Source organism: Thalassophryne amazonica, chromosome 5 (genome assembly GCF_902500255.1).
Source record: "Thalassophryne amazonica chromosome 5, fThaAma1.1, whole genome shotgun sequence".
NCBI lineage: Eukaryota > Metazoa > Chordata > Actinopteri > Batrachoidiformes > Batrachoididae > Thalassophryne > Thalassophryne amazonica.
Window position 1 is genome coordinate 12,123,032 of NC_047107.1, and position 23,192 is coordinate 12,146,223.

General features: G+C 40.3%; 1 protein-coding gene across 1 annotated transcript in view; it reads right to left on the minus strand.

The window, feature by feature from the left end:
* adgrd2 (adhesion G protein-coupled receptor D2) overlaps positions 1-23,192 on the minus strand; it is a 415,295-nt gene that overhangs the window by 173,531 nt on the left and 218,572 nt on the right. Inside the window, exons 16-17 of the mRNA XM_034169723.1 lie at positions 14,251-14,404; positions 6,599-6,732 (exon numbers count right to left, since the gene is read on the minus strand). Coding sequence (XP_034025614.1) covers positions 6,599-6,732; positions 14,251-14,404 — 288 coding nt within the window. The remainder of the gene's footprint in view (positions 1-6,598; positions 6,733-14,250; positions 14,405-23,192) is intronic.

Genomic DNA, 23,192 nt, shown 5'->3' on the forward strand with positions numbered 1-23,192 from the left:
GCCATGTCGACTCACTGACAAGGACAATGTGTTTCTGTTCTTTCAAAGGATGGTTTAACCAGCTTGCAACAGCCATCTAATAGTCATCTTGATTAAACATAATGCCTCATTGCTGTGTGTGTGGTAGACTTATTAACAGTCTGTGCCAGCATCATGAAGGAAGCAGCTAGAGTGCTTGTCTCTGAAAAGGAATGCACCCAGTTCAAGGCCACCTATGCCTCATTCTCTTTGTCCATCTGGAATTGTGTTCACCAAGTCAACATGCAGATTCTGTGCCACATTTTCTGTGGTGACCCCAAGGAAAATTGGACAAGCCAAAAGAAATCTTATTGAATATGATTCAATGTACAATAAGCAACATCTCTGTTTAAATTTTACAGAAATAATTAGTTTAAAAGCAGCATGAACATGTTAATTCAGCAGAAAACACTGCTGGATTTCAGGTTCAAAATATAATTTAATTTTATTTACTGCAAATTACAACAGTGTTACACTGTAAAATTTACACGTGGTTATGCAGAGGTATTTACATTTTCATATTTTTTTGAGAATTATTCCAACAACTACAGCTACAGTATTTGGGTAGGAGAAGAGTCATTCAGTTTGTTCTTGCAAATTCCTGCTTCCTGCTTTGTTTCTACTTTGTTCTCAAGAAGCATTTTAAGTCACAAACCAGTACTTTTGAACCTAACCTTGAACTTGTGCAAGGTTAGAGAAAGGTATAATCTGCAGTTGGTTTGATCACGATGCATGAAGATTTTTGTCAGTTTCCCTGTTGGCCAAAAAGGCCTGAAATGGACCCAACAATTAAATATGGGTTTTTACATCAGCAACCCTGTGTTCTAGGTTTTACCCTGACATAGACGTCTTTTTTAAGATATCACACTTAGCCCCCTAGCTGCCACAATTAGAACTGAAATGCACCCAATACTGAAGTTGTTAGAGGACATAGTAAGGTGACCTTGTGTACTAAGCTTCATCTTGATACATGGACTTGTCAAGGTATTGCATAAAAAGTTTCAGATACTCTGCCCCCAGGTGGCCACAATTAAAACTGAAAGATGCCCAATGTCAAACTCCTCTCAGGTCTTAGTGAGGGGATCCTGTATCAAGATTCACTTTATTTCATGAAGTCTTTGCCTAGATATAATATACAGTTGTGCTCAAACATTTGAGTTTTTGGCTATTTTTCAGAGACTATAAATAATAACACAAAAACATTGTTTTTCTACTTATAGTTAGTGGTTGTGTGAAGCCAGTTATTGTCAAACAACTGTGTTTACTCTTTTTAAATCATAATGACAACAGAAACTAACCAAATGACCCTGATCATAAGTTTACATACCCTGGTGATTTTGGCCAGATAACATGTACACAAAGTGACACAAACGAGCTTGAGTGGCTACAAAAGGTAACCATCCTCACCTGTGACCTGTTTGCTTGTAATGAGTGGGTGTAATAAAGGTCAGTGAGTTTCTGAGCTCCTGACAGACTCTTGCATCTTTCATCCAGTGCTGCACTGATGTTTCTGGTTTCTGAGTCAAAGGGCAAAATAATTGTCAAAGAAATGGCAATTGAACTTTATAAACAGGAAAGGAATATTAAAAAAAAAAAAGATATCCAAGGGACTGAAAATGCCCATCAGCAGTGTTCAAACTCTAAGAAGTGGAAAATGAGGGATTCTGTTGGAACCAAACCATGGTGAGGTAGATCAATAAAAACCTCAGCTAAAATACAGGACTCTCTGAAAAAAGTGGTGTGGCTGTTTCAAGATGCCCAAAAGGAGGCACTTGAAGAAAAATGGGCTACATGGTCAAGTTGGCAGAAGAAATAATTACTATGCAAATGTCACAAAATATCCCGCTTACAATATGTCAAACAGCACATAGAACAAAGTCATTTGGAGTGATGAGATCAAAATCAAACTTTTTGGCCACAACCATAAATGTTAATTTGGAGAGGACTCAACAAGGCCTTTGATGAAAGGTACACCCTTCCTACTGTGAAGAACGGAGGTGGATCGCTGGTGTTTTGGGGATGTGTAAGCTACAAAATCACAGAAAAAAAAATTGATGGCAGAATGAATGCAGCATGTTATCAGAAAATACTGGAGGAAAATTTGCACTCGTCAGTCCAGAAGCTTCGCATCGAACGTACTTGGACATTCCAACATGACAATGATCCAAAACACAAGGCCAAGGCAACCTGTCACTGGCTACAGCATAATAAAATGAAGGTTCTTGAGTGGCCATCTCCATCTCCTGACCTCAATATCATTGAGCCACTCTGGGAGATCTCAAACGTGCAGTTCATGCAAGACAGCCCAGGAATTTACAGGAACTGGAGGTGTTTTGCCAAGAAGAATGGGCAGCTTTCCTGCCAGAGAAAATAAAGAGCCTCGTCCACTACCACAAAAGCCTCCATGCTGTATGCTAAAGGGGCAATACATGGTATGTATTGGGGTATGTAAACTTTTGATCAGGGTCGTTTGGTTAGTTTCTGTTGTCATGATGATTTAAAAAGAGCAAACACAGTTGTTTGACAATAAATGGCTTCACACAACCAGTAACCATGAATGGAAAAAAGTTTTTGTGTTATCATTCATATTCACTGAAAAATGGCCAAAAAATCTAAAATTCTGCCATGGTGTATAAACCTTTGAGCACAACTATATAATTGACCACATGCACATGCACACACAGATAGATTCACACATGGGGTAAACCACAGAGGTCAATATGAGAACTAGAGTCCACATTCCCCATGGTGTCTACTTAAGGCAGATGTCCCTTCATGGACTTTACTGACAGTTTAATTCATCAAGTCAGTGGTGTAATCGTTGGTCAAATTTTATGGTTAAAGTTAATGGTCCGTGTCCTCTGACCAGTGGATTTTTCTATTACACAGGCATGGCAGGCAACATACACCAGTTTATTGACCAAACGTCATGGGCAAAGTAACAAGAATAACCAAAACTATTACTTATGGAAGGAAATGTTGTCTCCCTTCTTCCTCCATTTGAGCATTGCCAACATGCGCTGCTTTCCAGCATATGCCACCTGTTCCTTGAGGACACTCATTGAGCGTCTATGCGCGCTGCCCACTGAGTTGCCCTGATCCAAAAATGGTGACCACGCCTCCTTGTCGGGACATGTCTCCCTGCAACCTGGTCTCACAGCAAGGTGTGATTCAGCAGCACGAAATATACCTTAATCTATTGGTTCGTGATATTGTGACGAAAAGCGCCTCATTTTCGTCACAGCAGCACAAATTCATTCTAATTCATTCCGTGATGGCTACATGAAATTAAAAGTGAAGCGGGGGGGTGGTTATGATTAGGGTCGGGGGAAGAGTAAGATAAGGTTATAGTTAAGGTTAGGGTCAGGGGTAGGAGTAGGGTTAGGAATAGTGAGTTAAAAAATCCCCATCACGAACATTTTACTCATTTCATCACAGGAGCATGAAAAAAACAAACAAACAAAAAAACGTTAGACTGGGCTGCTCAGTGCGACTAGTTCTCATATTAGCCTCTGTGGGTCAAACAGATCTCCTCTGTCTTTAGGGATGGAGACAAAAAATGAATACAATAAGCACAACTGTGGTTTGGCCATATATAGAGGGAGCTGGTCAGAGGAGGTGTTGCAAGAAGGAGGTGATCAACTGCTTCACCTCAGGGAGCTGTGGTGGATGAAAGCTGCATCTGTTTGTATGTTTCCTCACTAGAACCTTCAGCCTCTAAGCCTGTTATGGAAAAACCAATTAAAGTCCACATGATTCATGAAGGCAATGACAGGTGACACGTTTTTGCATTTAAATTAAGTAAAGGTGGATTTGGACATCATGCAACACATTCTATGCAACAGATGATGAAGAGAGGGCCCAACAAGTTAAAAATCCTTGAGAAACAGTTTCCCGTGGCCGGGAGCACGGTTTGCTCTCGTGAGAGTACTGCATACCACTTGCAGGGATATACATTCTCACACTGCTCTCTTATAATAACCACATTTTAAAAATCTTCACAGCACCTCTGAATATCAAAGGTCAGTGGATTTTCTCATGGCTGTCATAAAGTGTCCACACAGAGTTATTGTTCATGGTGTTTTTAAAATGGAGGCTACAAGAATTTACAGCAACCCTAACCCTTGTCACTCATTGACACGGCGATGGCAGCAATGAAGACATTGTGCTGTTCAGCAGGAGCACTCTGGGTTGAAGGACACTCTAACTTGCAGACAAGAGGAACATCGTTCCATCAGTCAACCAATTACACCAGTCAATTATCCAGCCAACTGACTGTCATTAATGAGGGCAAAGGTGCTGCATCTTTTTCTTCAATATTAATAATGCAACATTTCTCTTATGGTCTTTCCCCAAAACACTTTGTTAAGCCTTTAAGATAAGTAAAATTAGGAGTCTTATGAAAAAGTCACTGTTTAAAACACAAGTTTTAAGTTTGTTTAATTATTTAAAAGGGCTCTATTTTGATTTATGAAGCCATTACAAGAAGGTGATGTTTTCACATCATGATTTAACTGTTAGGTTGCCCATCAGTCCAGTGCCACACATGGGAGCTGAATCAAGAGGTCAGCACCTGTGCTGTGGACAGCTCCACTTACAAATAAAAGTCCATCTATAGTATGAGTTTCACTCTATGTCACCTCCTTTCATTGATGTCTTCAACCAACACTTAATAATAACTATATTTATTTAGGATGTCCACACTCACCACAGTATAGAGACACAAGGAATGGACACTGAGTCTATTTACAGCAGGGCAACTTCATGAGAAAATCAAATCAAAATTAAATGATACCAAAATTATCTTTTTAAAGCAGCATTGCAGAATCCAGGCTTGCTCTACACACAACACACCTCCCGTAAAGTAGCAGACATATACTTTTCAAGGCACATTGATCCTCCAATTAAGGGTCACAGGAGGCTGGAGCCTATCCCAGCAGTCATATGGTGTGAGGCAGGGTACATCCTGGACGGGACACCAGTCTGTCACAAGGCCACATATAGACAAACACATACACACCCACATGCCCACCTATGAAAAATGTAAAGTTTCCAATCCACCTAACCTGTATGTCTTTGGATGTGGGAGGAAGCTGGAGCCCCTGGAGGGAACCCATGTAAACACGGGGAGAACATGCAAACTCCACACAGAAAGGACGACAAACGATCCCACAACCTTCTAGCTGGGAGGCACCAGCTGCCCACATTCATTTTCAATTGATAAATGTTTAATAAATATAGTTTTCAGATAAAATACATGGGTTTGTCTTAGTTTTCACATACCTACAAGGAGTTGAATAATTTCATTTTGTGCTTACAGTACGGACAGGTGTGCACATAACTGATGCTGCAGTTGCATGTGCTAAAAATAAACGATGTGCAGCAAAAAACAGAGAGGGAAATGCCTCTCAGGAGGAAAGTGATGACCATTAGCTTGATGATGGCTTCTGCCTTTTCTGCTGTGCATCATTTATTTTTAGCAACAGTTATGTGCACACCTGATCATTAACATGCAACATCCTCATCACTGACAAAATGAATGAATGAATGAGTTTTATTCAGCACGCACATAAACAAAATACCAACATTAAAATAAGTTCAATCCTTGCAATAATATGCATATGGAAAAAATAGGCTGTGTAATTTCTCCAATACGTAGATCAAAGGAAAAAGTAGGAGTCATGACTGAGGTTTGTGAGGAGTGTCTTATTTGTTTTGTTTTGGCCTGTTCTGGTTCTGGTGGAGGGTCTTTTCTTGTCTGCTGTCTTCTGCTTGGTGATGGGTGTTTCCCTTTGGTCCTCTCTCCTGCTTGCCACACCTCTCTCCAGATCTTTCCACACACACCTGTCCTACATTTCCTGCTAATCACTCTCTCTATTTAAGTCACACCTTTCACCCTGTCTGGTTGCAAGATTGTTGAGCCTTGAGGCACTTTTGAGCACTTTTTCCTTCTGAGCATTTTGTCCTGTTTTTGCCTACTTGTGTTTTTGACCCGCCTGCCTGTTTTTTGATGTTGTCTCTGTGTAATGCTTTGGATCCTGTTGCTTATCTTGGCCTGCCTACCTGTGTGCCAAACCCTGCCTGAACTCTTATTAAACCCTGTTTTATTGACGTCTGAATCCAGCATTTGTGTCCAGCCATGCCATTCCAGTAAGCCTGACAGTAGGATCAAAGATCACCTCTAGATTTTTTTTGTCTTATTACTTTGTTGAATGATATAGCCATCTAATCTAACTGTTAATCAAACAATATGATGTCAGAGGATCACAGCACTAACTAGAGCACCCTAGACTGCTAGACCGCTAGACACTTTTCCAATTCCACAAATTATTACCTTGGAAAACTTTTTTCAAGGTCAAAATCCTGTTAGAAGTGGCTTTTCATAAGCTAAAATATAATGCAAAAAATATATTAGAAGAAATATGTTGGACTGACAGGGTTCAAAATGTTCATTAAAAAAGGAATAGACATGAATATGTCAACAAAGAAGGAGTCAGTGACACACACACACACACACACACACACACACACACACACGCGCGCGCATGTGCATACTCACACACACGCAGTGAGTCCGTACCGTGAGGATAAACATAACCGGTCCCACGAAGGCCCAGATGGTGTGGGTCCTCACACTGAGCCAGCAGTGAGTATCCACCTTGTACTCGTGTCCTGATACTGCCAGTGTTACACCAACAATCAGAACAGGCAGTCCTGAAAAACAGTTCAACCAAAAAAGAAACACGTCAGAGAGTGTTTGTAGATCTTCCATATTTTTGGAACAGCGGCTGCAACCTATTTAGTCTATGAGAGAACATTCCAGATATCTGCATGGAGCACTGCAGTGAACACCTGATTGCTTGTCCACACACTGTTCATTAGCCGACATAACAGTCACATATTGATTTGGAGACACTGCAGCTGCTGCACATTGTTTTTTATTTTGTTTTTTAATATACATATTCCAGCTCATATGAGTCATGTTATAACACACATCAAATACAGCCCTGGGCTTCATTTATAACCATTGCAAATACACACAAAATGGGATCTAAAAGTTGAGCATGACAATATTAACACATAGGTTGTGATTTTAAAAAAAGATGGCAAAATGTTTGCATACAGTACTTTGCAAAAGAATTCACCCTCTTGAACCTATACACATTTTAATTTGTTTATGCAATTTCAAACAAAAAGGTAATTCACCCACCCGGAAGCGAACATTTGCGAACATCAAACAAACAAATTTTTAAAATTCTAATTCATAAACTCAAACTTAAAGCAAATTTCTACAACTTGAAATAATTTAAATAAAAATATCAAAGACTAGAAGCACTCAGAGAGTGCAAACCTCCGCCAAGGCCATGGGGTCACTGACGCCATAACATGTACACGCCGTGGAATCATTGAACCTAAAAAAGTTTAACAATGATGTTTACTCAGTAGTAAAAAAAAGTTTCATCTGCTGTGACTGGATAGCATGTATCCTTAGCGCTTGGCATCACAGTTTATTGCAACTTGCACCTTTCCCAGAAGCTACTGTCATCTGAGCACTGATACTGATATTGCATGTGCTTATAGACTAAAACAAATAAGAGACAAAATTCAATTTATTATTCAACTAAACTGCAAATATCTGAATTTTTTAACATTTATGAAACACTTCTCTAAACAAGGTCAAAGGGTCACTGACCCTAAAGAGATTCCCTCCTTGGCACAGTGATCTATTTCTTTTTGTCTCTTTCTCTAAAATTGTATATAATAATCATTAGATTATTAATATATAAACAAAAATACATTTAAGAAATATTACAATTTGAAAACAAATGCACCCAAACGTGATGACCACTAAAATTTAATCACTTGTTCCTCTTGTCATTTCCAACCTCCTTGGCGGAGGTAAAAATAAATTTAAGAAATATTACAATTTGAAAAACAAATGCACCCGAACGTGATGACAGCTGCAACTGCTTAATGCTAACTTTTAACACTGAAAATGCCATAGACATGCTAACGCGTTAGCATTGGGATCTGTATCGTGATCCGGATCACCACTAAAATGTAATCACTTGTTCCTCTTGTCATTTCCAACCACTCCACAAAATTTCATCAAAATCCGTTCAAAACTTTTTGAGCTATCCTGCTAACAGACAGACATACAAACAAACAAACACAACCGAAAACATAACCTCCTTGGCGGAGGTAATAAACAAAAATAAATTTAAGAAATATTACAATTTGAAAACAAATGCACCCAAACATGATGACAGCTGCAACTGCTTAATGCTAACTTTTAACATTGAAAATGCCATAGACATGCTAACGCGTTAGCATCAGGATCCGGATCGTGATCCGGATCACCACTAAAATTTAATCACTTGTTCCTCTTGTCATTTTCAACCTCCTTGGCGGAGGTAAAAATATATTTAAGGAATATTACAATTTGAAAACAAATGCACCCGAACGTGATGACAGCTGCAACTGCTTAATGCTAACTTTTAACATTGAAAATACCATAGACATGCTAACGCCTTAGCATTGGGATCCGGATCATGATCCGGATCACCACTAAAATTTAATCACTTGTTCCTCTTGTCATTTCCAACCACTCCACAAAATTTCATCAAAATCCGTTCAAAACGTTTTGAGTTATCCTGCTGACAGACAGACAAACAAACAAACAAACAAACAAACAAACAAACAAACAAACAAACCCAACCGAAAACATAACCTCCTTGGCAGAGGTAATAAGATGATGGGTTGCATAAGTAACGGCAACCTTTAGTATAGAATGCATAAGTCATCCGTCTTACAGCAAGTTTTATTTAGACAAATCAGGGGATGGATACATGTACATTTCCAAGTCACTGAATATGTCATGGACTTAAATTACATCAGTCACTAAAAAATACAAAACATATGGTCCTTTATGGTAAATCTCTGTGGTGTAGACAATTCTCAAAATCTGAGTGACCATGCAAAAAGGAGAATAGTGAGACAACCCACCGGGAAGCATGATGACTCTGAAGGAATTATAGGCTTCTCTGTACGTGATTAGAGAGATTGGTAATGCTGCAGGCCACATTTATCGTATGCACACTCAAGAGGTTCACGGTGGAGTGGAATAGAGAACTTTCATGAAAGGGAGCAGATCAGATGTAGACTTGAGTCTCCCATATTCTTTCCAGCAAACTGTAGCTGAACTTTCAAGTCTGCTTTTTTCAGAAATGCACTCAAACTAATGCAGACTTGGAAGGCAACAAACAAATGGGGTCAAACACAAGGCAAAATCAGTACAAAGACATTACAAACAGCAAACAAACGTCAAAAAAATACTCTGGCAAAGCACTGGAGAACAATGTAGGGCTAAAGTAGTGATGCAAATGTACAGACAAGCAGCAGGTGGTGTAATTGGGAATGTAAAACAGCTATGGGGGAGACCGGGTGACACAGAAACACCCACAAACACAAACAGAAAATGACAAAGACAAAGTGTCACAAACCCTATTGACCTCTGTAGGTGAGTAAAAAACACAAACCAAAATTCAACACCAAACTAAAAAGGGAACCACAAGGTTTAAAAAAAAATCCACAAACCAAAGAACAAAAAAAAAACTAAGGTGGAACTCAAAAAGGCTAAAGTGTCCAACCACAGAAAAACAACATGACTAACAGATTGTAAACACAGACAGGGGAGAGATCACAATTACAACTAACACAAAGACAGAAGACACAGACAGGGGACAGATCACAACAAGAAAACGCTTCTCTGCTCCATTCCACCATTATGTAGTGTAACTGGTGAAGCAAAATACAAAACTTTCCCTATTTTCAGATTCTCCAATTGCAGCCAGAGAAGAATCTAACTCTTTCAGAATTGCTGTGTGTTGCCTCAGTAGTCTCCTTTTGCATGGTCTCTCAGTTTCTGAGGACTGTCTACAGTACTCCACGCAGATTTACCATAGAGTACCATAATAATAATAATAATAATAATAATAATAATAATAATAATCATCTTTATTTAACCAGATAAAAGCCCACTGAGATCGAGACCTCTTTCACAAGGGTAACCTGGGCAAAAAAGGCAGCAGCACACATCATAACAGACAGGGTAACATCATCAAGAGAACATGAGTTGTAATGATGTGTGTGGGAAAAAAAGAGTAGAATTTAAAGGCACAGGCATTGTGCAAAAGAATTTCATTCGCAGTCTCTTAAAACAGAGCAGAAGACATTCAAAGATGTTAACCCAGATAATTTCTTTTCAGATTGGAGGACATTCCAGTCAGAGGGAGTGTCCCGTTTCAGTGCGGACACGAGGTACATGAAATCTTAACATGTCATTCGATCACAATCTCTGAAGTAAACTCGGAAGTAAAGTGGATAGTAAACCAGTCCAATAAGAATCATGTAATCCAGCCATCATCCAATGTGTATATCACCTTGCAATCAAAGAAGGCATGCCAGCATTAGTATATAACTCACAGTGGTGTGTGAGGCAGCGACAACCAGTGATGAATCTCAAGGCTCAGTGATACAGTGGGGCCAGGGACTGTAGACAACTGGTTGAAGTGCACATACGAGGTCTATTAGATAATAAACCGACCTTTTTATTTTTTCAAAAACTATATGGATTTGAATGACATGCGATTACACCAATCATGCTTGAACCCTCGTGCGCATGCGTGAGTTTTTTTCACGCGTGTCGGTGACGTCATTTCCCTGTGGGCAGGCCTTGAGTGAGATGTGGTCCCGCCCTCTCGGCTGAATTCCTTTGTTTCACACGCTGCTCGAGACGGCGCGCATTGCTTTATCAAATTTTTTCTGGACCTGTGAGGAATATCCAAGTGGACACTATTCGAGAAATTAAGCTGGTTTTCGGTGAAAAGTTTAACGGCTGATGAGAGATTATGGGGTGTTTCTGTCAGTGTAAGGACTTCCCACGGAGCGGGACGGCCTGCAACGCTTCCAGGCACCGTCGTCGGCCTGTTTCGACCTGAAAACATCCTAATTTAAGGCTTAATTCACCCAGGACGTCGTGAGAGAACAGAGAAGCTTCAGAAGAGGCCGGCATGAGGACTTTATGCGGACATTCCACTGTTTAAGGACATTTTGTAATGAAAGACGTGCGCGCAGATTCGCCGAGTCGTTTCCGTGACGACTTGGCAAATCTGTGTGCGCCGCGACAGGAAAAACACCTCCGTGTTGAAAACCATTTGTAAAATTCAGGCGGCTTTTGATGGCTTTCAACAAGTGAGTAACTGAGAAATTGTTTAACAGCTTGGGCATGTTCCAACTTGCCCGTTAAGGTTTCCAACGGAGGTGTTTTTCCTGTCGCGACCCACCGCGGTCGGGTCCGGCGCGACATGCGACTCTGCCCGCATGTTCTTTCATTACAAAATGTCCATTAACAATGGAATGTCCGAATAAACTCCTCATGCCGACTTCTTCTGAAAGTTCTCTGTTCTCTGATGACTTACTGGGTCAACAGAGCCTGAAATGTGGAAGTTTTCAACTTGAAACGGCGAGACGCTGCCGCCTCGAAGCGCAGATCACCGTCAGGCAACGTGGGCCGTCCTTATGGCGACACTACCAGACCAAAATCTCTCATCAGCCGTTAAAATTTTTACCGAAAACCAGCTGAATTTATCGAATGGTGTCCACTCAGTTGTGCCTTACAGTTTTGAAAAATTTGATCAAACAAAGCAGCAGTCTCTGAGCCATTCCTAAACAATGAAAAAACGACGAGAGGGTGGGCCACTCCTCACTCAAAGACTGCCCACAGGCGAATGATGTAACCGACAGGCGTGAAAAAACTCTTGCATGCCCACGAGGGTTCAAGCATGTCTGATGTAATCACACGTGATTCAAATCCATATGGTTCTTGAAAAAAATAATGAGGTCGGATATTTTTCTAATAGACCTCGTATTCGTTTTTGATTTATTGTGTTTTTGTAGATCAGTTTGTTTAGTCAGTTTAGTTGTCTCATGTTGCTGTTACCATGCGTGAGTTGAGTGTCATGTTGTCATTACCATGAGTGGGAAGTGTCATGCTTGCAGCAGAATGCAGAAAAGACAAAAAGCTCTACGTCCCTGTGTGTGTGCAGGAGAGCATGTGTGGGCGCATATGTGCATGCATGTGTTTATCTTTGATCACGGACAAACTGGGGAGAGCTGACATGTTCCGTTTGGCATGCTTATGTATTCTGGGTCAAGGATGAGCGCTGCCAAAATGGAATATGATAGAATATTTTATATTAAGGTAGCAGTTAATAGGAGCTTCCGGGCATTTAAGTGGACAGTAAAAATTCAAATTCAAATGGCTGAGTAGAATAGAATAGATTATAATAGGTCAGTAGTATAAATTGTGAACAAAATAGGTCCTAAAGCTGAGCCTTGAGGAACACCTTTGTTACCCTCAAGGAATGTCAAGTTAACACCAGCCATCTGAATGCACCGCATCTTGCTTGCCATAGTCTGCAAAGAGACAGCATGTGTAGAGACACCATGTTTGTAAAGAATTTCTAACAACTAATCAAATGCCTTTGAAAGATCCAGAAACAGTGAAACACTAAACTTTTTAGAATTCAATGCCTCGGACACATCATTTAAAACTTATAGAATAGCAGTAACAGTGCTATGCTGCTTCCTAAAACTGAACTGAAAAGGGTTTGAGATATTATTTGATTCTAGGAAGCTTTTCAACTGATCACAGACCAACTTTTCAAATACGTTTGCCAGAATGCATAGTTTTGAAATAGCTCACACTTGAAGGTTTGCCTCCTTTGAGCAGTGGGACAACAAAAGCCAATTTCCAATTTTTAGGGAGTTTGTTCATGCTTAGGCTCAAATTAAAGATAATTGTTAGAGACTCAGAAGTCAGATCTGGAATCAGCTTTAAAATTCATGGATCCAAACCATCAGGACCTGCTGATCTTTTGGAATCCAACATCTTCAGTACCTTACAGACATCAGAAACACACAGGTTGGGTCAGTATTTACAACAGTTTTTTTAGGATCAATGTTGAGGGGATCGAACAAATGTCCTGCTTTAATGAAATGTTCTTTAAAGTAATCTAGCATGGCACATCTATCAGTCAGATTTGTAGAATTTTTGACCAGGCAATTGGACACCTCATTAGAAGGCATAGCACCAGAAGCAGATCTCACAACCTTCCATAACTTTAAATTACAAAAAATAATAATAATAATTTTCAGTGATTTTTGGATAAATAAAATTCAGATTAAGCATTCTCAATTAAGAAGATGCATTTGTTGTGGAGCTGATGAAAAGATAACCAATCAGCCTCTGTTTTAGTGCCTTGGACCAGACATGATCCCTTTTTTTTTAAAGGTCTCCAATCTGCCCCTTAATGGTGAATTGATGCAATGGAGCATGTTTATTAATTAGCTTCAGGAATTCTTCATAGAAAAACTACCAGGCCAGCTCAGTATCAGCAAGGAGAGATATTTGGCTCCAGTCAATAATAGACAGATCATACAAGAAAGCCTGTTTGCAAAAATGTTGAAAATCTCTTAAGTAAAATGCGTGGTTTGGTTTTGGGGAGTTTGGTATTCCTGACAACTACAATCACACAATGGTCACTCAAATCATTCCCAAAAATCACAACATCAGAATACCAAATGTTTGTTATTATCAAATTGAGGAGCGATGATCGGGAGGGATGTTTGACACTGTGGCAAGTTGGACTGCCTTAATAGATGCCTTAATAGATGCCCATTCCATTGTAATCTTTTTTATGGTCTTATGCCAGTTAGGGCAGTTCATGTTATATAGTGAAAAAGTTGTGAGAGGCATTGGGCCACATGTTTTTGTTCCACTTTGGGATTTATAGATGCAGACCAAATTTGAAATCAATCAGATAAGATTTCTAGGTCCCCAGAGTGACACATTTTCCTCTCCCTCCGCTGGCAAGGCAACATCACCTGAAGGGGAGAAGACTCTGATGCCATTATTTTTCTTTTACAGGTACATGTGATGGCTTCTAATTGCAAAAAGTGGTGGTTGATTGGTCAACCCAGAGGAGAACATTACTGGATTACTACATTGCTTGTTCGTGGAAAATTGTTGCTTTGTGGAGGACCCCTAAACAATGTCCGATTACAGTAAAATTTGGCACAGATCTTTTGTTTTATTAGTGGAACAATAACAACATGTGGCAACCTGAGACTGTAACTTTATAAAACACTAAAAGCTAAACACAGGTTTACCCCAGCCAATGATGTAATAAAGTTTCATCCTGCTGTCTTCACTGATGTTGACAGACACCACCTTGCTCCACAGCAGCAGGCCCTCCACCAGCATCCAGGAAAATGAAGCCATGAAGAAAAGGTGGAGCAACACAGTCACCATAAAGCACACCTCCTACAAGCAAGTAAACAAACAAAAACACATACTCTGAGTAAATAAGTATGTAGTCATGCTATCAATCAATCAATCAATTTTTTTATATAGCGCCAAATCACAACAAACAGTTGCCCCAAGGTGCTTTATATTGTAAGGCAAGGCCATACAATAATTATGTAAAACCCCAACGGTCAAAACGACCCCCGGTGAGCAAGCACTTGGCTACAGTGGGAAGGAAAAACTCCCTTTTAACAGGAAGAAACCTCCAGCAGAACCAGGCTCAGGGAGGGGCAGTCTTCTGCTGGGACTGGTTGGGGCTGAGGGAGAGAACCAGGAAAAAGACATGCTGTGGAGGGGAGCAGAGATCGATCACTAATGATTAAATGCAGAGTGGTGCATACAGAGCAAAAAGAGAAAGAAACAGTGCATCATGGGAACCCCCCAGCAGTCTACGTCTATAGCAGCATAACTAAGGGATGGTTCAGGGTCACCTGATCCAGCCCTAACTATAAGCTTTAGCAAAAAGGAAAGTTTTAAGCCTAATCTTAAAAGTAGAGAGGGTGTCTGTCTCCCTGATCTGAATTGGGAGCTGGTTCCACAGGAGAGGAGCCTGAAAGCTGAAGGCTCTGCCTCCCATTCTACTCTTACAAACCCTAGGAACTACAAGTAAACCTGCAGTCTGAGAGCGAAGCGCTCTACTGGGGTGACATGGTACTACGAGGTCCCCAAGATAAGATGGGACCTGATTATTCAAAACCTTATAAGTAAGAAGAAGAATTTTAAATTCTATTCTAGAATTAACAGGAAGCCAATGAAGAGAGGCCAATATGGGTGAGATATGCTCTCTCCTTCTAGTCCCCGTCAGTACTCTAGCTGCAGCATTTTGAATTAACTGAAGGCTTTTTAGGGAACTTTTAGGACAAACTGATAATAATGAATTACAATAGTCCAGCCTAGAGGAAATAAATGCATGAATTAGTTTTTCAGCATCACTCTGAGACAAGACCTTTCTGATTTTAGAGATATTGCGTAAATGCAAAAAAGCAGTCCTACATATTTGTTTAATATGCGCTTTGAATGACATATCCTGATCAAAAATGACTCCAAGATTTCTCACAGTATTACTAGAGGTCAGGGTAATGCCATCCACAGTAAGGATCTGGTTAGACACCATGTTTCTAAGATTTGTGGGGCCAAGTACAATAACTTCAGTTTTATCTGAGTTTAAAGGCAGGAAATTAGAGGTCATCCATGTCTTTATGTCTGTAAGACAATCCTGCAGTTTAGCTAATTGGTGTGTGTCCTCTGGCTTCATGGATAGATAAAGCTGGGTATCATCTGCATAACAATGAAAATTTAAGCAATACCGTCTAATAATACTGCCTAAGGGAAGCATGTATAAAGTGAATAAAATTGGTCCTAGCACAGAACCTTGTGGAACTCCATAATTAACTTTAGTCTGTGAAGAAGATTCCCCATTTACATGAACAAATTGTAATCTATTAGACAAATATGATTCAAACCACCGCAGCGCAGTGCCTTTAATACCTATGGCATGCTCTAATCTCTGTAATAAAATTTTATGGTCAACAGTATCAAAAGCAGCACTGAGGTCTAACAGAACAAGCACAGAGATGAGTCCACTGTCCGAGGCCATAAGAAGATCATTTGTAACATTCACTAATGCTGTTTCTGTAATATGATGAATTCTAAAACCTGACTGAAACTCTTCAAATAGACCATTCCTCTGCAGATGATCAGTTAGCTGTTTTACAACTACCCTTTCAAGAATTTTTGAGAGAAAAGGAAGGTTGGAGATTGGCCTATAATTAGCTAAGATAGCTGGGTCAAGTGATGGCTTTTTAAGTAATGGTTTAATTACTGCCACCTTAAAAGCCTGTGGTACATAGCCAACTAACAAAGATAGATTGATCATATTTAAGATCGAAGCATTAAATAATGGTAAGGCTTCCTTGAGCAGCCTGGTAGGAATGGGGTCTAATAAACATGTTGATGGTTTGGATGAAGTAACTAATGAAAATAACTCAGACAGAACAATCGGAGAGAAAGAGTCTAACCAAATACCGGCATCACTGAAAGCAGCCAAAGATAACGATACGTCTTTGGGATGGTTATGAGTCATTTTTTCTCTAATAGTTAAAATTTTGTTAGCAAAGAAAGTCATGAAGTCATTACTAGTTAAAGTTAATGGAATACTCAGCTCAATAGAGCTCTGACTCTTTGTCAGCCTGGCTACAGTGCTGAAAAGAAACCTGGGGTTGTTCTTATTTTCTTCAATTAGTGATGAGTAGAAAGTTGTCCTAGCTTTACGGAGGGCTTTTTTATAGAGCAACAGACTCTTTTTCCAGGCTAAGTGAAGATCTTCTAAATTAGTGAGACGCCATTTCCTCTCCAACTTACGGGTTATCTGCTTTAAGCTACGAGTTTGCGAGTTATACCACGGAGTCAGACACTTCTGATTTAAGCTCTCTTTTTCAGAGGAGCTACAGCATCCAAAGTTGTCTTCAATGAGGATGTAAAACTATTGACGAGATACTCAATCTCCCTTACAGAGTTTAGGTAGCTACTCTGCACTGTGTTGGTATATGGCATTAGAGAACATAAAGAAGGAATCGTATCCTTAAACCTAGTTACAGCGCTTTCTGAAAGACTTCTAGTGTAATGAAACTTATTCCCTACTGCTGGGTAGTCCATCAGAGTAAATGTAAATGTTATTAAGAAATGATCAGACAGAAGGGAGTTTTCAGGGAATACTGTTAAGTCTTCTATTTCCATACCATAAGTCAGAACAAGATCTAAGATATGATTAAAGTGGTGGGTGGACTCATTTACTTTTTGAGCAAAGCCAATAGAGTCTAATAATAGATTAAATGCAGTGTTGAGGCTGTCATTCTCAGCATCTGTGTGGATGTTAAAATCGCCCACTATAATTATCTTATCTGAGCTAAGCACTAAGTCAGACAAAAGGTCTGAAAATTCACAGAGAAACTCACAGTAACGACCAGGTGGACGATAGATAATAACAAATAAAACTGGTGTTTGGGACTTCCAATTTGGATGGACAAGACTAAGAGACAAGCTTTCAAATGAATTAAAACTCTGTCTGGGTTTTTGATTAATTAATAAGCTGGAATGGAAGATTGCTGCTAATCCTCCGCCCCGGCCCGTGCTACGAGCATTCTGACAGTTAGTGTGACTCGGGGGTGTTGACTCATTTAAACTAACATATTCATCCTGCTGTAACCAGGTTTCTGTTAGGCAGAATAAATCAATATGTTGATCAATTATTATATCATTTACCAACAGGGACTTAGAAGAGAGAGACCTAATGTTTAATAGACCACATTTAACTGTTTTAGTCTGTGGTGCAGTTGAAGGTGCTATATTATTTTTTCTTTTTGAATTTTTATGCTTAAATAGATTTTGCTGGTTATTGGTAGTCTGGGAGCAGGCACCGTCTCTACGGGGATGGGGTAATGAGGGGATGGCAGGGGGAGAGAAGCTGCAGAGAGGTGTGTAAGACTACAACTCTGCTTCCTTGTCCCAACCCTGGATAGTCACGGTTTGGAGGATTTAAGAAAATTGGCCAGATTTCTAGAAATGAGAGCTGCTCCATCCAAAGTGGGATGGATGCCGTCTCTCCTAACAAGACCAGGTTTTCCCCAGAAGCTTTGCCAATTATCTATGAAGCCCACCTCATTTTTTGGACACCACTCAGACAGCCAGCAATTCAAGGAGAACATGCGGCTAAACATGTCACTCCCGGTCCGATTGGGGAGGGGCCCAGAGAAAACTACAGAGTCCGACATTGTTTTTGCAAAGTTACACACCGATTTAATGTTAATTTTAGTGACCTCCGATTGGCGTAACTGGGTGTCATTACTGCCGACGTGAATTACAATCTTACCAAATTTACGCTTAGCCTTAGCCAGCAGTTTCAAATTTCCTTCAATGTCGCCTGCTCTGGCCCCCGGAAGACAATTGACTATGGTTGCTGGTGTCGCTAACTTCACATTTCTCAAAACAGAGTCGCCAATAACCAGAGTTTGATCCTCGGCGGGTGTGTCGTCGAGTGGGGAAAAACGGTTAGAGATGTGAACGGGTTGGCGGTGTACACGGGGCTTCTGTTTAGGCTACGCTTCCTCCTCACAGTCACCCAGTCAGCCTGCTTTCCCGGCTGCTCGGGATCTGCCAGGGAGGAACTAACGGCGGCTAAGCTACCTTGGTCCGCACCGACTACAGGGGCCTGGCTAGCTGTAGAATTTTCCACGGTGCGGAGCCGAGTCTCCAATTCGCCCAGCCTGGCCTCCAAACCTACGAATAAGCTACACTTATTACAAGTACCGTTACTGCTAAAGGAGGCCGAGGAATAACTAAACATTTCACACCCAGAGCAGAAAAGTGCGGGAGAGACAGGAGAAGCCGCCATGCTAAATCGGCTAAGAGCTAGTAGCTACGCTAAGCTAGCGGATTCCTAAAAACACGCAAAGTGAATAATGTGTAAATAATTTAGAGGTGATTCAGCAGAAGGAGTGCTTTAGTTAAGGCACGTAAAGATTACACTGGGAAACAGTGTAATCTTTAATCTTTACGGGGCGCTCAGTGTACAAATAGAGGTGACAGGTGTGTTCAGGGGCCAACTCTCATCACACATGTGAAGTTTCAAGTCAATCAGGCAAAGCATGAAGGAGTTATCATGAATTGATGTTCCATGGCAAAGGGTCAAAATGGCGGCGCCATAGCGGCCACACCCTTCAAAATAGACAAAAGCTTTCAAAAACAAGGGAGCGCTATTGAGGCATTTTGCCCCGCCCATGGGCGATGCCCTATGAATTGTAAGAGGTTGTCGTGCTTGACCTGTATATCAATTTTCAGGATGATATGACAAAATTAAAGCCGTCAAAAGGATGAACATCATTTCATGGCAAATGGGCAATATTCGGCACGCCGCCACATGGACGCAGTTACTCGTAACTTCACGGCATTCATCACCTAGGTTCACCAACTTGTTATGCATCTTTTAGAAGTGGAATGAAGTTGATTGGTTTAACTATGTGACATCAGGACCTGTTAAAGTAAATATAGGACATTTCCTGTTACCACCGGGGGCGCTATGGCAAAAGTGGGATGTCAATATATGCCGACGTTGGATCTACGATGACGTATGTGGGTGTGACAGCCATTCAAAGTGAAACGGCGTGCTCTGAAAAGCTCGCCAAAGTTAGACGAACCCTAGCAGACACGCCTTTTGACCTAATTACATTCTTCTGATAACTTTTGATCACCATGGGGTCATGATGACATTGACCAAATTTGAAGATGACTGGATGAAATCCCTAGGACGAGTTCGTTCAAATGGCCGACTTCCTGTCGGCATTTCACCATGATAGTAAGAGACTTTTTTGTGCATCCCGGCATGATAAATATGTGTACCAAATTTCGTGAGGCTGCGACGAAAAAACCTCAATGCGGAGGGGTTTTCTAGGGGGCGCTATTTCACCATTTCGCAGTGACCATGTGCGACATCCCCAAACTATTGAATTTCGGATCCGGCCGGATGACTTTGGTGGGTTTTTGAGCACGGGAAAGGGCCGAAATTTAGATTTTAAAAGTGATAATAATAATAATAATAATAATAATAATAATAATAATTAATAATAATAAATAGCGCAATTACAATAGGGTCCTCGTAGGACTTTTTCCTACTCGGGCCCTAATAAATAATAATAATAATAAATAATAATAAAAATAATAATAATAAACAGCGCAATTACAATTACAATTACAATTTTTCCTACTCTGGCCCTAATTACAAAATCCAATCCAATCGACGACCAGCATTAAACCTAAATACAGAAAACAATCTCAAACAGGAAAAAGAAGACAGTTATACAACACCTGGCAAAAAGTATGGAATCACCGGCCTCGGAGGATGTTCATTCAGTTGTTTAATTTTGTAGAAAAAAAGCAGATCACAGACATGACACAAAACTGAAGACATTTCAAATGGCAACTTTCTGGCTTTAAGAAACGCTATAAAAAATCAGGAAAAAACATTGTGGCAGTCAGTAACGGTTAATTTTTTAGACCAAGCAGAGGGAAAAAAAAATGGAATCACTCAGTTCTGAGGAAAAAATTATGGAATCATGAAAAACAAAAGTACGCTCCAACACATCACTAGTATTTTGTTGCACCACCTACCACCACTATAACAGCTTGCAGTCTCTGAGGCATGGACTTAATGAGTGACAAACAGTACTCTTCATCAATGTGGCTCCAACTTTCTCTGATTGCTGTTGCCAGATCAACTTTGCAGGTTGGAGCCTTGTCATGGACAATTTTCTTCAACTTCCACCAAAGATTTTCAATTGGATTAAGATCCGGACTATTTGCAGGCCATGACATTGACCCTATGTGTCTTTTTGCAAGGAATGTTTTCACAGTTTTTGCTCTATGGCAAGATGCATTCATCTTGAAAAATGATTTCATCATCCCCAAACATCCTTTCAATTGATGGGATAAGAAAAGTGTCCAAAATATCAATGTAAACTTGTGCATTTATTGATGATGTAATGACAGCCATCTCCCCAGTGCCTTTACCTGACATGCAGCCCCATATCATCAATGACTGTGGAAATTTACATGTTCTCTTCAGGCAGTCATCTTTATAAATCTCATTGGAACGGCACCAAACAAAAGTTCGTGTTGGAGCCATGATTCATGTCAGTCCACTTGGTGCAACAGCTCTCCAAGGTGTGATCACTCCTTTTTAGATGCAGACTAACGAGCAGATCTGATTTGATGCAGGTGTTAGTTTTGGGGATGAAAATTTACAGGGTGAGTGAGTCCATATTTTTTTCCCTCTGCTTGGTCTAAAAAAGTAACCATTACTGACTGCCACAATTTTTTTTTCTTGATTTCTTATAGTGTTTCTTAAAGCCAGAAAGTTGTCATTTTTTTCTACAAGATTAAACAACTGAATGAACATCCTCCGAGACCGGAGATTCCATAATTTTTGCCAGGGTTTGTATTACACCCATTCTAGCATCTTTGCACTGGCTTCTAGTCTGTGTCAGAGCAGATTTTAAGGTCAATCAATCATTCAATCAATTTTATTTATATAGCACCAAATCACAACAAACAGTTGCCCCAAGGCGCTTTATATTGTAAGGCAAGGCCATACAATAATTACATAAAAACCCCAACGGTCCAAAACGACCCCTGTGAGCAAGCACTTGGCGACAGTGGGAAGGAAAAACTCCCTTTTAACAGGAAGAAACCTCCAGCAGAACCAGGCTCAAGGAGGGGCAGTCTTCTGCTGGGACTGGTTGGGGCTGAGGGAGAGAACCAGGAAAAAGACATGCTGTGGAGGGAGCAGAGATCATCACTAATGAATTAAATGCAGAGTGGTGCATACAGAGCAAAAAGAGAAAGAAACAGTGCATCATGGGAACCCCCCAGCAGTCTAAGTCTATAGCAGCATAACTAAGGGATGGTTCAGGATCACCTGATCCAGCCTTAACTATAAGCTTTAGCAAAAAGGAAAGTTTTAAGCCTAATCTTAAAAGTAGAGAGGGTGTCTGTCTCCTTGATCCAAATTGGGAGCTGGTTCCACAGGAGAGGAGCCTGAAAGCTGAAGGCTCTGCCTCCCATTCTACTCTTACAAACCCTAGGAACTAGGAAAGTAAGCCTGCAGTCTGAGAGCAAAGCGCTCTATTGGGGTGATATGGTACTATGAGGTCCCTAAGATAAGATGGGACCTGATTATTCAAAACCTTATAAGTAAGAAGAAGAATTTTAAACTCTATTCTAGAATTAACAGGAAGCCAATGAAGAGAGGCCAATATGGGTGAGATATGCTCTCTCCTTCTAGTCCCTTTCAGTACTCTAGCTGCAGCATTTTGAATTACTGAAAGCTATTCAGGGAACTTTAGGGACAACCGATAATAATGAATTACAATAGTCCAGCCTAGAGGAAATAAATGCATGAATTAGTTTTTCAGCATCACTCTGGACAAGACCTTTCTAATTTTAGAGATATTGCGCAAATGCAAAAAAGCAGTCCTACATATTTGTTTAATATGCGCATTGAATGACATATGCTGATCAAAAATGACTCCAAGATTTTTCACAGTATTACTAGAGCTCAGGGTAATGCCATCCAGAGTAAGGATCTGGTTAGACACCATGTTTCTAAGATTTGTGGGGCCAAGTACAATAACTTCGGTTTTATCTGAGTTTAAAAGCAGGAAATTAGAGGTCATCCATGTCTTTATGTCTGTAAGACAATCCGCAGTTTAGCTAATTGGTGTGTGTCCTCTGGCTTCATGGATAGATAAAGCTGGGTATCATCTGCGTAACAATGTAATGCTGTTTCTATACTATGATGAATTCTAAAACCTGACTGAAACTCTTCAAATAGACCATTCCTCTGCAGATGATCAGTTAGCTGTTTTACAACTACCCTTTCAAGAATTTTTGAGAGAAAAGGAAGGTTGGAGATGGCCTATAATTAGCTAAGATAGCTGGGTCAAGTGATGGCTTTTTAAGTAATGGTTTAATTACTGCCACCTTAAAAGCCTGTGGTACATAGCCAACTAATAAAGACAGATTGATCATATTTAAGATCGAAGCATTAATTAATGGTAGGGCTTCCTTGAGCAGCCTGGTAGGAATGGGGTCTAATAGACATGTTGATGGTTTGGAGGAAGTAACTAATGAAAATAACTCAGAACAATCGGAGAGAAAGAGTCTAAGCAAATACCGGCATCACTGAAAGCAGCCA